Here is a 13,647-nt window from a genome sequence, read left to right as displayed (position 1 = left end):
TGTTATGGCTGATCGGTGTGTGTATACACACACACACACACACACACACACACACACACACATATATATATATATATATATATATATATGTGAAAAGGCTGAAAGAAAAGTGAATCTAAATACATCACGGCAGGCAGCCAAAACATGAAGACGGCTATAAAAGAGCAAAGCTCCAAAAATCTGATGCTCTATTGTTGTCATGTTAAAAGCAGCCCACAAATCCATCTGTAACTGCGGCCCATACAAACAGCGCATCTGTCTTCGAAACCACACTGTCACACGATAAACACAACATTTTCACCCATAAAAGGGAAGAAATGAAAATCACCAGTTTGTTCTGCCGCAAAGTTGAGAAACGAACCATGAATCACACTCTCACATGTTTATAATTTGCCTTTTTCTTTTTTAAAGATGATGAAAAGCACCCGTGAAGACTTTACAATTAGATTAAATTGCACCATAACACAATGGCTAATTAAGTAATTTTTCAAATTCAAAAAGGAAGCAGATTGGAAAGCAGAGATGTGATATGAGTAGTCTGGCAAAAACCCTTGTTGAATACGTCCAAGCTGTTGGGCTGACTGATATTTGGCTGTGAGTTTGAATTTCTGGGAATTTCATCAGCGTTTAAGAGAGAGGAACAGTAAGATCCTTTCACATGACTCGTGTCAGGGTTTCAACGCATCTCTCAACACAATGGTCGCGCCGCTTTGACCGACGCATGAAAATCATTGCCGTCATGGAAGGACGGTTTTACGAGGCAGCTGAGTAGCAAGAAGTGTACATCGAAATGGTGAGAATAGTAAAAACAAATGAAAGCGGTAACATATTTTAGCTACAAATAAAACACAATCCAATTTATTAATGATGGATAAAATCAAGTCCCAACCTACACAACCCAATCTTCAAACAGAAGGAACTGCATGAAATATTCTGAATGATCTTCATCTACAATCTGACTGGTGATGAAGCCTGGAATCATAACCACACCATGTTGGTTCGCTTGGCTAGATGAGAACTGCTCCTCTAACTGAGCCTGTTTTCCCCCCCAAATTTTTTTTCTATTTGTGTCAGCTGATGGATTTCGGGTTCCTTTTCCTGTTTATCCCTGTAAAGCACATTTTGAAATGATCTGTACTAAATAAACGCTATATAAATAAAGGTGACTTGATTTCACTCAGAAATGTCACATTACTGAAGTCAAATTGGTTGCGAACAGGGCTTGACATCAACTTTTTTTGCTCTCCAGCCATTGTGGCTAGTGGTTTTCCAAAGTTACTAGCCACTCAGCATTTTCACTGGCCACAATTTTGACATTGATATCATGGGGAAAAGCAGCCATCTAGATATTTTTAATATTATCATTAAAATTTGGCAGCAGGTATATTAGGCTGCTGTAACTTTAAGAGCTGATGCACGGATCCATTATACTGTTACACATGAGTTTTCTTTCTCATTGTTTACATTCACTTCAAACATAACTGACTGTGTTTACATGAATACTCACCAAGACCGCCATTTTGACATTATTTTGTGTTTATTTAAGTGCAATAAGCAGCAAAATAGAACTCAATTTAGTACTGAGAGGCGGCTTTATGTGCCACACTTTGGGTGTGAGCACAAAATCTGCGGGAATGAAAAAAATTATGCGCAATACACGCAATCCCATGCAGAAATTCAAGCCTGTAACACAAACAATATTCATCCGGAGCAAATGAAAGGAGTGAGTGAGCAGAGGAGGGTTTGTGTGTCAACTCGCTTTCGGAGAGATGAGAGAGAGAGAAAACGTTGGTGTATCTATTTTGCAGGAAATGAGTAGCCTATTGGAAGTGTTTCAAATATTTCAGTATCGATATGTATCGAAAAATGTATATTTTTGACAACAATACATTTCACTTTTTAAAAGACGACAATTGAAAAAATGCATATTATATATATAATTTAAAAAATTCCACCCACATTTGGTGGGTGTTGATGTCAAGCCCTGATTGCGAATATAATTTAATGTCAACAAGCAGTGACAAAAATGGTGAAACTTTCCAAAGCTAACAAATCACAAAAACAATAGGTTACTTGCGTAACCCCGGTTCTCTGATAGCATTAAGTGAGGTGTCTCACTGTGGGATACGCCCCTTCCGCGTATTCGTCAGAAGCTCTATTACATTAAGCCAGCCCCAATTGGCTGGCAGACGTGACGTCGTGTCAGGGAGTGGCTTCCCCACCCTTAGTATAAAAGGAGCGACACAACGTCACTAAGACATTCAAAACAAGCACACCTCTTCCTCGCTTCACACAGCAAGGAGGGTGATCTGGTGAGACACCTCACTTAATGCTATCAGAGAACCGGGGTTACGCAAGTAACCTATTGTTCTCTTTCAAGCATACGTTTCGGTGTCTCACTGTGGGATATCCTAACTCCCGTATTGCCAGATAGCCTGTCTCGAAGTCTCCTGCCAACCACACCACAATCACTGTATCCGTGGCCGAATGGTCATGACTCGTGATTCACGTTCCGACACTCAAAACTGCATGTGCTAAAGTTTGAGCTGTAACGTCCAGTTTATAAAACCTTGCAAATGTATGCGGCGAGGACCAACTCGCCGCTTCACAAATGTCCTGTATCGTGACTCCTTTAAATAGAGCCCACGAAGTTGACATTCCCCTTGTCGAGTGTGCGCGTAATCCAGGAGGGGACACAAGACCCTTACTGGAATATGCCAACGAAATCGCTTCTACTATCCAGTGCGATAAACGTTGCTTAGTAATCGGCTTCCCCGTACGAGGTTTCGTCCAAGATACGAAAAGCTGATCGCTCTCCCTGAACCCTCTAGTTCTTTGTGTATAAATGCGTAAAGCACGCACTGGGCACAACGCATTCAACTTTTGTTGTTCTGATGAAGCAAAAGGTGGTGGATGAAAGGCTCTCAGCTCAAGAGGAATGATAGCACTAAGTATTTTGGGCATGAATGCAGGATTGGGCTTCAGAACTACCCCTGCATCGCCAGGCATGAACTGCATACACGCTGAGTGCACTGAAAACGCGTGAATCTCGCTTACGCGCTTTGCCGAGGCCAAAGCTAACAGCAGCGCCGTCTTAAATGATAATATCTTAAAATCAACCTTGTCCAGCGGCTCAAATGGGGACATGGAGAGAGCATCAAGCACCAATCCTACATCCCATGAGGGGAAAGAGGTTTTGAAACTGGCAAAACGCGGCGCGCGCCCTTCATAAACCTGCACACCAAAGGATGCTGCCCCACAGTTTTATTATCAAAACCAATATGGCAAGCAGATATAGCGGCCAGAAACACTTTTATGGTTGAAAACGCTTTCCTTTGATCTATCAAATCCTGAAGAAATGATAGGACAACTGCCACTGAACACTGAAAAGGGATTTCGCGTTTGGTTGCGCACCAGCGCTCAAACACGCCCCATTTGCATTCATAAAGAGACCTAGTTGACGAGGCTCTAGCATTTTGTATGGTTCTGATAACGCTGTCAGACAGGCCAGTTGTATTTAAATTGAACCACTCACGGGCCAGGCCCATAGTGCCAGGCGTTCTGGATGAGGGTGAAAAATCTCCCCTTCTGCTTGTGACAAGAGGTCTCTGCGCAGCGGGAGAGGCCACGGGTCTCCGTAAAGCATATGTATGATCTCCGCTAGCCAATATTTCCCTGGCCACCTCGGAGCTATTAGTATTAGTGTCAATCCCTCCTCCCTCACTCTGAGAAGTGTTGGGGATATCAACGCTATCGGTGGGAACGCGTAAAGGAGAGTGCGAGGCCATTCGTGCGCCAGCGCATCTATCCCCAGAGGCGCGCTCTGGTCTTTCAGGGAGAAAAACAGAGGACACTGAGCATTGTCGTGGGACGCGAACAGATCCACTGACGCCCTGCCGTATATGCTCCAAATCTGCTCGACCACCTCCCTGTGCAATTTCCACTCCCCGTAGAGGGGATTGCCCCTGGACAGCAGATCCGCACCCTGGTTCATGACACCCTGTACGTGCGTCGCTCTCAAGGATAAAAGATTGGCATTGCCCCATAGAATCAGTTTGCGTGCTAACGTGTGCAAGGGAAGTGATCTGAGACCTCCCTGTCTGTTTATGTAGGCCACAACTGTTGTGTTGTCCGTTCTCACGAGAACATGATGCCCCTTTAGAAAGGGGAGAAAATGCTTCAGCGTCAGAAAAACGGCTAGCATTTCCAAATAGTTTATGTGAAGACTGGACAGATGCGGACCCCATCTCCCATTCACTATCCTGCCCTCGTGAATGCCCCCCCAGCCGGACAACGACGCGTCCGTTGTTATGACTTTTCTGGCTCGAACCACGCCCATGGGAACCCCTTGAATCAGAAAGTTCGGGTGTCTCCACTGGCGCAATGCCAAGACTGCCTCTGACGTCACTCTCACTCTCCTTCGAGAATGACGTATCGGGTCCAGCCTCAGAGACGCTGCCCAGCGCTGAAACTCTCTCATGAACAGTCTGCCTAAGGGAATAACTATCAGGGCTGAGGCCATCAGTCCTAACAGTCTGAGGCATGTGCGAAAGGAAACATTTTTCCCCCTCTGAAAATCTGTCATGCAATGAGTGAATTTTCTTACCCTGTCTTCCGACAGTCGCGCTTTGAACATTACCGAGTTTAGTGACAGCCCCAGATAAGTTATGGACTGCGTGGGGATTAAAACACTTTTTTTCGATGTTTAATTTCAATCCCAGTTTCTGTATATGTCCCAGAAGCATAGCTGTGTGTTCTTTCGCTTCTCGCTCTGACCGAGCTGTCACCAGCCAATCGTCTATGTAAGTAGCGAGACGAATGCCTTTCTCCCTGAGCGGGGTCAGGGCCGCTTCTGTACATTTTACGAATACCCGTGGGCTGAGAGACAAGCCAAACGGTAGAACCAGATATTCGTATGCCACTCCACGGAAAGCAAACCTCAGGAATTTCCTGTGGGGTGGATATATCTTTATGTGAAAATATGCGTCTTTCAGGTCGATCGACGTAAACCAATCGCCCTGGCGCACTAGTTTCAGGAGTGTAGAATGAGTGAGCATCCTGAACTTGTACTTCCTTAAGTATTTGTTCAGTGCACGCAGATCTAATATGGGACGAAGAGCTTGAGTCCCTTTCTTTGGGACGAGGAAGTATCTCGAGTAAAACCCGCTGTGGCTCTGCTCGGTTGGGACCACTCTTATCGCTTTTTTGTTTAACAGAGAGGAAATTTCCTCCTGAAGAACATGCTTTAAGTCTCCCCGCACCTGAGAATGAATTATCCCTTTGAAATGCGGGGGGGAAGCGGCAAACTGCAGTCTGTACCCGAATTGTATCGTTTTTAATACCCAGCGGGACTGTGTGCATTCTCGCCAACTGTTTATTTGCAGCGTTCTGGTGCCATCGTGTGGCTGAGCGGTGGACGAGTTTGGGGTCTGTGCTGCGCATGCGTGGGGACTTAGCGCTTGGACAGAGTTTAAGCGGCTCATCACCTCTAAGGGGGCAAAAACTCCCCGAGGTGACGTTGTATTGTGTTCTGTTAATATGTTTTGCAACATTTTTTTGGGGAATTGTGTTTTGCAACATATTCTGGGAATACAGTGAAAACTTTATTGAGTTCTGAACATGAAAAGTGCTTGTGACTTGTGGGTTGGTGTGCACCACTGCACCATCTCTTGTCCTTCTCACTGCTGTGCTTCCCCTGGCCCAACCGGGCTCTGTTTTCCACACAGAACATCTGGGAACTTCGAAACTCGTCCCTTGTCGAACGCTGAACATTTGGGGGTCGGGAGCTCGCGAACAGGGGGGCTGTGGGCTCCTTTCCCCGGGGAAGACCCCATCAAACTGCCTTCTTCCTCCTCGCTCCCTGAGCGTGGGATTGAGGATGAGGTTGAGGAGCTGGTTGAACCGACTGAGCCGTAGCAGGCGGGAAGCTCTTTCTAGGCCAGGCAGTTCTCTGTTCTGGGACTCCGCTGTGACCCGCTGCATTCACATTCGGTCTCTGTCGCCTTGGAATGCGATAGCTGGGGGGTGGGCGGGCCGTAACTTGAGCGAAGGTCTGCCGAGGTGGCTGAGGGGGTGCAGTCTGCGTCTTCCTAGGCAAACAGAGCTGCAAAGCCTCATCGTCTCTTTTCTTTTCCTCGCATCTCTTTTGCATCAGCGTCAGAGCCGAGCCGAAGATGCCATCTGCGACGACCGGTGCGTCCAGGATGGCTTCTTTTTCCCTGTCAGAGAGATTTGCCAAATTAAGCCAACGTCCTCTCTCTTGAATGACCATTGTGGCCATGGGCTTGCCCGCGGCCTGCACCGCGCATCTCTGAAGACGGAGAGAAGATCGGTAACTACACAGATCTCCTCCCAGTGCGTCTGACCTGGCGTGGTCGACGCTTCGTCCTGCAGTTCCGCTTGGTACGCGGTCAGCATTGAGATAGCGTTCAGAGCCCTGACAGAGAGAGCGACTGCCCTATAAGCGCGTTCCGTCATGCTCGACTGGAAACGGTCCGCTTTGGATGGCAATGTCGGATTCGCAGCCGCTGTGTGCTTTGGATGCAGATGCGCAGCGACTAATGGCTCCATGGGGGGCATTCGGAGAAGTCCTACTTTCTCCATTCCCTCCACATCGAGAGCGGATCCTCCCTGCACGGGCAATTTGCTGGTGAACGGTTTGTCCTTCCAGGTGATAGCCACCTCCTCCAGGAGCTCTGGAAACACATGAAGGAGCTGCCGTGCTGCCCGTTTCGCACTCGGCAGCCTTCTTGCCCCTCGTAGCGAGACTTTGCAGTCTCCGCTACCACGGTCGGCCATGGAATGTTTAGTTTCTCTGCAGCGCGTTTGCACACATCTTGCAGATCAACACTGAGAAGCGGGGGATGGTGCCCCGCCTGCGTCTTCCGTGGGTCCCGCCGTGGCGAGGGGTATTACCGAGTGCGCAGGGGGAAGGAAAGGGAGTCCTCGAAATCCTCCTCTTCCTCAGAGAGGAGGTAATCCGATTGTCCCTCTTCCTCGAAATCGAGCGCGTCCTCCTCATCATCCGTACTGAGCACGTTGGGCAGAGGGACGCAAACATCGAGCTGTTCACCCCAAGATAAAGCTGCCGTGGTGGGCAGCTCTACAGGAATGGGTACCTGTGGAGTGGTAGCTGGAACAGGGCTAGGTGACATGAGGGGATCCTGGCCTGACAGACTAGCTTGGCGTGCTAGTCTGCGACGAAGGCTCTTCATTGTGAAGCGTGCGCAATGTTCACAGGAACCTGGGTTATCGATCGCCAGTTGAGCATGTTTCAGCCCAAGACATGCAGAGCAGACCTGGTGTGTGTCTTTGCATGAGATTTTGTTCCCGCATGAACAAAGTCGCACAGCATCTCCCTCACTAGCCGGAACAGCCTGCATTGCTGCAGCCATCGTATTAACGAACAATCCTTGCAATCGAAGGAGTCAGGCGAAGGATGGCTTGGTGGCCAGTCGTTCGTCCAGGAGTTCGTAGGCTTCTGGTGTGAAGCGAGAAGAGGTTTTTGAATGTCTTAGTGACGTTGTGTCGCTCCTTTTATACTAAGGGTGGGGAAGCCACTCCCTGACACGACGTCACGTCTGCCAGCCAATTGGGGCTGGCTTAATGTAATAGAGCTTCTGACGAATACGCGGAAGGGGCGTATCCCACAGTGAGACACCGAAACGTATGCTTGAAAGAGAACACTGAATTAAAGAGAAGGTTTCCATTCAAATACAAGCATATGCTGATCAATTGATAGTCAGCGCTGGAAAAACAGAGGGCAGTCCTCACAGAGGAGATTTAGAAGGTCTATTTTATAGTTTAGAGAGACATGCACTGTCATTCAGTCATCTTTCATCTCATACATGAAAAGAGTTCTCATGTCCGTCAGGAGGGAAAGGGATTATGCATGAAGCCCAAATATAAAACCCTCAAACACAAGCCTGTCGATCTCAATTAAAGACATGGATTTCACTGTATGTCTGTCATCTTATCTTATGCCTATATTTATAAAATCACACAAAGACAGCATATAGTTAGTTCACTTGTTTTGTCCTCAATTACCATAGTGCTGTAATTATCGGAAGGCCTCCATATGCAGCTGCTTCAGGGGGCTGTTATGCAGTACCATCATTCATCCTCTCCACTGCCCTGACTATACATCAATGTATCAGCACAGGGACAAATTTAGACTCACTTCATTTCAAAAGACCTAGGATAGTCCTGTTTCCATGATACGGCTCCTTTAAGAGCTGCTAAACTGCATCCAAACACTTTATGGGGAATCGTTTGACACAAATCACTGCATTTCTCATGAAGATTTCCTTTTGTAACTTTATGATTGAGTGAAACCGTGATGTGTGTGAATTTCTAGCTTTTCAGACTCATACCTCAACAATCCAAATCCTTTTTTCTTTGTCTTTTTTTCAGGGTCTTCGGGTTCATCCTTCTTTTTACTCTTTTTCTCTTTCTTTCTTTTGGTTTTCTTTTTCTTTACTTTCTTGTCATCATCCAGTTCCTGGCGAGAGGAGCCGCTGGCAGGCGTGTCTCTTCCAGAGTCTTCCTCAGAGTCATCTGTTGGTGAAGAACAAAGACACAGACATGAGCAAACTCCTAATGTGATCTAATCATAAGGAATCAAACGAACCAGACTCTCGCTTGTCAGTAAATGATGAAGAAAGTCTTTCTTTTCGGTGTATTTACCTGGAAGTCAAATCCAGATGGGACTTTTAGCAAACGTAAAGTCATATGCATTAAAAAATTACACATTCTAACAATTAAATAAATTGCATATTCAATGTATTTAATTGTTTATTAAATATAACAATTAAAAAAATAATAAATATTTGAAAATAAAACTAATCAAACAGAAAAAAATAAAGAGCTTAAAAGGTTAGTTCACCCAAAAAGACCTTTGTTCATCTTCGGAACACATATTAAGATATTTTTGATGAAATCTGAGAGTTTTTTTGTCTATGTAAACACGGAAGTGCCGAACTGTGATCACTGCGTCAACAGCGTAGGAGACTGACAGGGAAGAGGACAAATTGTTGAAAAAAGTCATTATTTTTGTTTTGTTTTTGCTAACAAAAAGTATTCTTGTTGCTTCATAATATTAAGGATGAACCACTGTAGTCACGTTAACCATTTCAACAATGTCTTCATTACTTCTCTGGACCTTGAATGTGGTAAATTCATTGCTTTCTATGGGAGATAAAAAAAACCTCGGATTCAATCAAAAAGATCTTAATTTGTGTTATGAAGATGAACGAAGGTCTTACGGGTGTGGAACGACATGAGGGTGAGTAATTATTGACATAAATTTCATTTTTGGCTGAACTAACCCAATTAATTATTTTCAATTATTTAAAGTGTTTATTAAAAGCAATGTCATATTTCACAAAAAAAAAAAATATATATATATACTTTTTCTTGCATTTGCGATTTTTTCACCAAATTCTTGTTACCATAAACTGTAATGTGAACAAAAAAGATACTTTTTAGTACTATTGTTTTAATGTTAAATATTTGCACATCATAGCATAGCATGGCATAGTATTTGCTGTACTTCCCTTAATTTATATATAAAAAATAATAAATAATATTTGCATCCTTAATGCACCCAAAATTTGCTTCATTTTCTTATTGAAAATGTTTGATATAAATTTTATTTATAAATTTTATAAATAAAATTTTGTTTTTATTTACTTATTTTATTGGTAACACTTTACAATAAGGTCTCATTTGTTAACCACAGTTAATGTATTAACTAACATAAACTAACAATGAGCTATACATTTCTTAGTATTTATTAATCGTTGTTACTATCGTTTATTGTTTGTTCATGTTAGTTCAGAGTGCATTAACTAATGTTAACAAATACAACTTTTGATTTTAATAATGCATTACTAAATGCTGAAATGAACATTAACTAAGATTAATAAATGCTGTAGAAGTGCAGTTCATTCTTAGTTCATGTTAACTAAAGTAGTTAACTAAGGAAACCTTATTGTAAAGTGTTACCATTTCATTTTTGCTTTTGGTGTGAAATGTGGCCTGGACATGTTGTGGTGTGACTCTCAGTCTCCCGTTGCATTGGATCGGTTGTTACTAAAGCTGATTAGGGTGCAGAAAGCTTGACATTTATTCATGAAGTCTGACACCTTATAGGTTCCAATCGAAGGCTCTGGCTAGTGCTTCAGTTATGTCTGTTTCTCATTTAGAAGGGGTCTTTAATGTCAGTGAGAAAGAGCAGGGTTGAAACGTGCCTTTGAATGTGCTGACTCGCTGCTGGAGTTTCAGACAGAAATCCGTGATACTGATGCATTTGCTGATTCACTCCTCACTGGCTCACAAAGCTCAATGAGCCACTGAGAGTCAAATTCATCTCTCAAATGAGCTACTAAAAGTGAGGGAGCGTCTGTGGCACCCAACCGCTCTCAACTTTAGAAGTTTTAAAGTCAACATGAAACAGCATTTGCATCCATAATGCATTTAACTTCCATAATGTGACATTTCTAAAACGGAATAGTTTAAGTCATTATATTTGGATTACAAAAACATTTTGTTTGGAATACTGTGCAATAATGAATTTTGACTTTCATTTCCACAATTCAACAGCATATACTACAATGCATGTTAATAATTATAAGCTTATGGGATATTTTGATGAGAGTGGCGAATGTGAAGGGTGCAGATGCACTTTTGGCAAAGTGAGAAGCAGTGGTATGCAGCTGTAACTGTTAGCACATGTTTGGCTAAACTCATGACAATTTCGCTACTGTGCTCAGCAACATGCTTTGACTGTTATGCAGCACACGCACTTTAATGCACTTTTGCCGTCGTGAGCAATAACTGCAGAAACCCCCTGAAGGCCTTCTGTTTAAATTACAACACTACTATACAATAACATTAACAATACATTACAGGAAATAAAATCAGTCGTTAAGTTGCATTAGACGTGAACAATTGATGGTGCACTAATATAAAAAATTATATTTCATGTTGGTTGTCACGATGAGTTAATACACAAATTAAGCACTAACTTAAATCAATTACTGTATAAATGTCTTGAAAATGTATTATTAATAAATTAATAAATCTATTCTTTTTTTAACTGTAATAAATAAATAATATTAATCAATTAATAAATATTAATAAATGTATTTTTAATGATTGGAATAAGTGTGACTAGGCAGAAAAAAACTGAAAACAATTGAATACAAATAAATAAAAGCACATTTAGATACATATTAATAAAGCTTATTATTTAAATTATGATTAGCGTGCATATATAAATTAATAATAATTATTACATATGATATATTGTTAAATTATATTATTTGTTAAATTATATATTATATTATATAACTAATAACTAATTATATAACTTATAATAATATAAGTTATTTATTTAGTTATTTTTTAAGCCAAACATTTGAAATGTTGCCTTGGCTACTAACTGATATATAGTCAGTTAAATTAAAGTACTAAAATTACAAAAAAAATAAATAAAAATAAATAAAAAATAAATAAATAAATAATAATAAACAAACAAAAACAAAATTAAAATAAAGCTTAACACGCTTATTATGTGCTTGACAAGCACATAATAAAATAAATTAATGTTAACTAAAATTAAATGAAATAAATAAATACTATTAATCAGTTAATAAATATTAATAAATACATTTTTAATGATTAGAGTGAATATGTAAAATACTAATAATTATTAATAGTTAAAAAGTTATATAACTAGTATCTTTATATACCTATATATTATATACTATTAACTAGAAATATACTAACTTATATAATTAGTTATTAGTTTATATATATATATATATATATATATATATGTATGATTTTTTTTTTTTTTTACAAGGAAAAAATGTTTAAATATGTCATTTTGGTGATCAAAGATGAGTTTTAAGGGATACATTGATTGACTACAGGTGGACTTTGATAAATTTAATTAATGCTGCATTTCATTATTTACAAATAACTCACCATCCTCAGGTTCAGAAGGCCCTTCGTAGGACTTGTCGATGGCGTAGCGGAAGCTGAGGTTGCAGCCTCTGCCTCTCACCATGTGCGCACGTGGACGATGGAAGGGCACCTCGTCCTTACTGACCTCCTCCATCGCTGTCTGGAGACTCTCCAGAGAACTGGACTTCTGAAGACCTAACCTGGGTCCCAGCGCTGTCCCGTTAGAGGAGGGGGGTTCTGAGACGGGGAGATGGAGGGATGTCAGTGATGGAGGGATGGAGGATGGTAATGAAAGGAGGGTGAAGATGTGAAGATGAGGTCAAGATTAGAAATGTAGCGTATAGTGCCCTGCTGAAAAGACCAGCACCATCGTATATATCAAATCAGGACTAGCCCGGATCATGAAAGATATTTCACCTGGACTAAGCTGATCTTTTCAACAGGGTGTTCATAAGTTGTGAATTGAAAATGCAACAGTTGTGCGGCGAGCTGAGCTGAAAGTCTAATGGATCTGGACGCATTCAAAGAACAGACAGAGATGAAATATGTAAAGACGGCTGTAGTGGAGGACGAGGACTTGAGAAGGGTGGATGATGAAACCTCAAGGTGAGGGTGAAAGAGCATCCCGGAATAAATGAGGCGTTACAGATGCGGACCAGACGTGCAGGAATATTAAACAGAAAAGTAGGAGTAGTAGTAGTCCAGGGAGGAGGAACATTAAATGAAGTACTGAGAGATGAAGAACAACTATGAGGCCGTGAACAATGCAAACAGCCGAGAACAAGGGTAAGAGGAGCAAGAGGAGAAGGTGAGGGATTACAACAAGCACTAACAAAAGGAAAAAATGGAGGAACAGAACAAATCCAAGGGCTCCAAACACTGAAAGGGCAAAAGAAAGACAGGGGAAAGAAGAAAAGAGAAGTGCTTGGTGCTTGAGAGGTAAAAAGTGCCATGCAGGAAAGAGCACATCATGCTTTAGAGGGATAGTTCAGCCTAAAATTAAAATTCTGTCATCTTTTACTCACTCTCATGTCGTTCCAAGCCCAAATTATATTTTTCTTACATGGAACACAAAAAGAGAAGAAGAAGGAAGAAACAAAGTAATTTGTGTTGGAACGACATGAGGGTGAGTAAACAATGAGAGAGTTTTCATTTTTGGCTGAACTAACGCTTTAAGAACTATTTTTAAAAAGCATCATTGAAAAATGTGTATACAAAAGAAATAATAAAACAATAAGCCACTGAAGGATGGACGTAGTTTTTACTACAGTTAAATGGTATTTCTAGGCACAAAACTGTGTTAAAATCACTGTGAAAATCACAGTAATATGTAACTTTATCCCTCTGGTGTCTGAGGCTGATTTGGGGTCCTGGAGTAGTTTTGACACGCCCTGACATTTGTGCTTTTTTCAGTTGCTTATTAACATATTAATGACAATAACAAAATAAGGGGGAAAAAAACAACTTCCATAGGCTAAAGTGGCAAGTATTTAGTGACCTCCCCTTCAACCTGAGCAACAGCAGGAATCTGGCTCTCTTAAACCTAAATGGAATGGAAAAGGACTGGGAGGCCAAGAAAACTTTCAAAATATGATGAGAAGTTTCTTAGATTTTCTTCTTTGACAAACTGGAAGTCGTCCAGGAGGTCACACTAAATACTGATTTTTTTTTTCTTGC

The 13,647-nt window shown here is 41.7% G+C and overlaps 1 protein-coding gene across 4 annotated transcripts in view; it reads right to left on the bottom strand.

Annotated features, from left to right (window-relative positions):
• Positions 1-13,647, bottom strand: part of pard3ba (par-3 family cell polarity regulator beta a) — a 177,472-nt gene that overhangs the window by 57,146 nt on the left and 106,679 nt on the right. For 2 of the 4 annotated variants that reach the window (XM_067405388.1, XM_067405390.1), the window contains exons 17-19: positions 12,996-13,028; positions 11,992-12,207; positions 8,373-8,556 (exon numbers count right to left, since the gene is read on the bottom strand). In XM_067405388.1, the coding sequence (XP_067261489.1) occupies positions 8,373-8,556; positions 11,992-12,207; positions 12,996-13,028 (433 nt within the window). The remainder of the gene's footprint in view (positions 1-8,372; positions 8,557-11,991; positions 12,208-12,995; positions 13,029-13,647) is intronic. The other 2 variants (XM_067405389.1, XM_067405391.1) reach the window with 1 other exon arrangement.

This window comes from Chanodichthys erythropterus, chromosome 12 (genome assembly GCF_024489055.1).
Source record: "Chanodichthys erythropterus isolate Z2021 chromosome 12, ASM2448905v1, whole genome shotgun sequence".
Lineage (NCBI taxonomy): Eukaryota > Metazoa > Chordata > Actinopteri > Cypriniformes > Xenocyprididae > Chanodichthys > Chanodichthys erythropterus.
The sequence above is the reverse complement of the archived record's forward strand: the minus strand, read 5'-3'. Positions and strand labels throughout refer to the sequence as shown.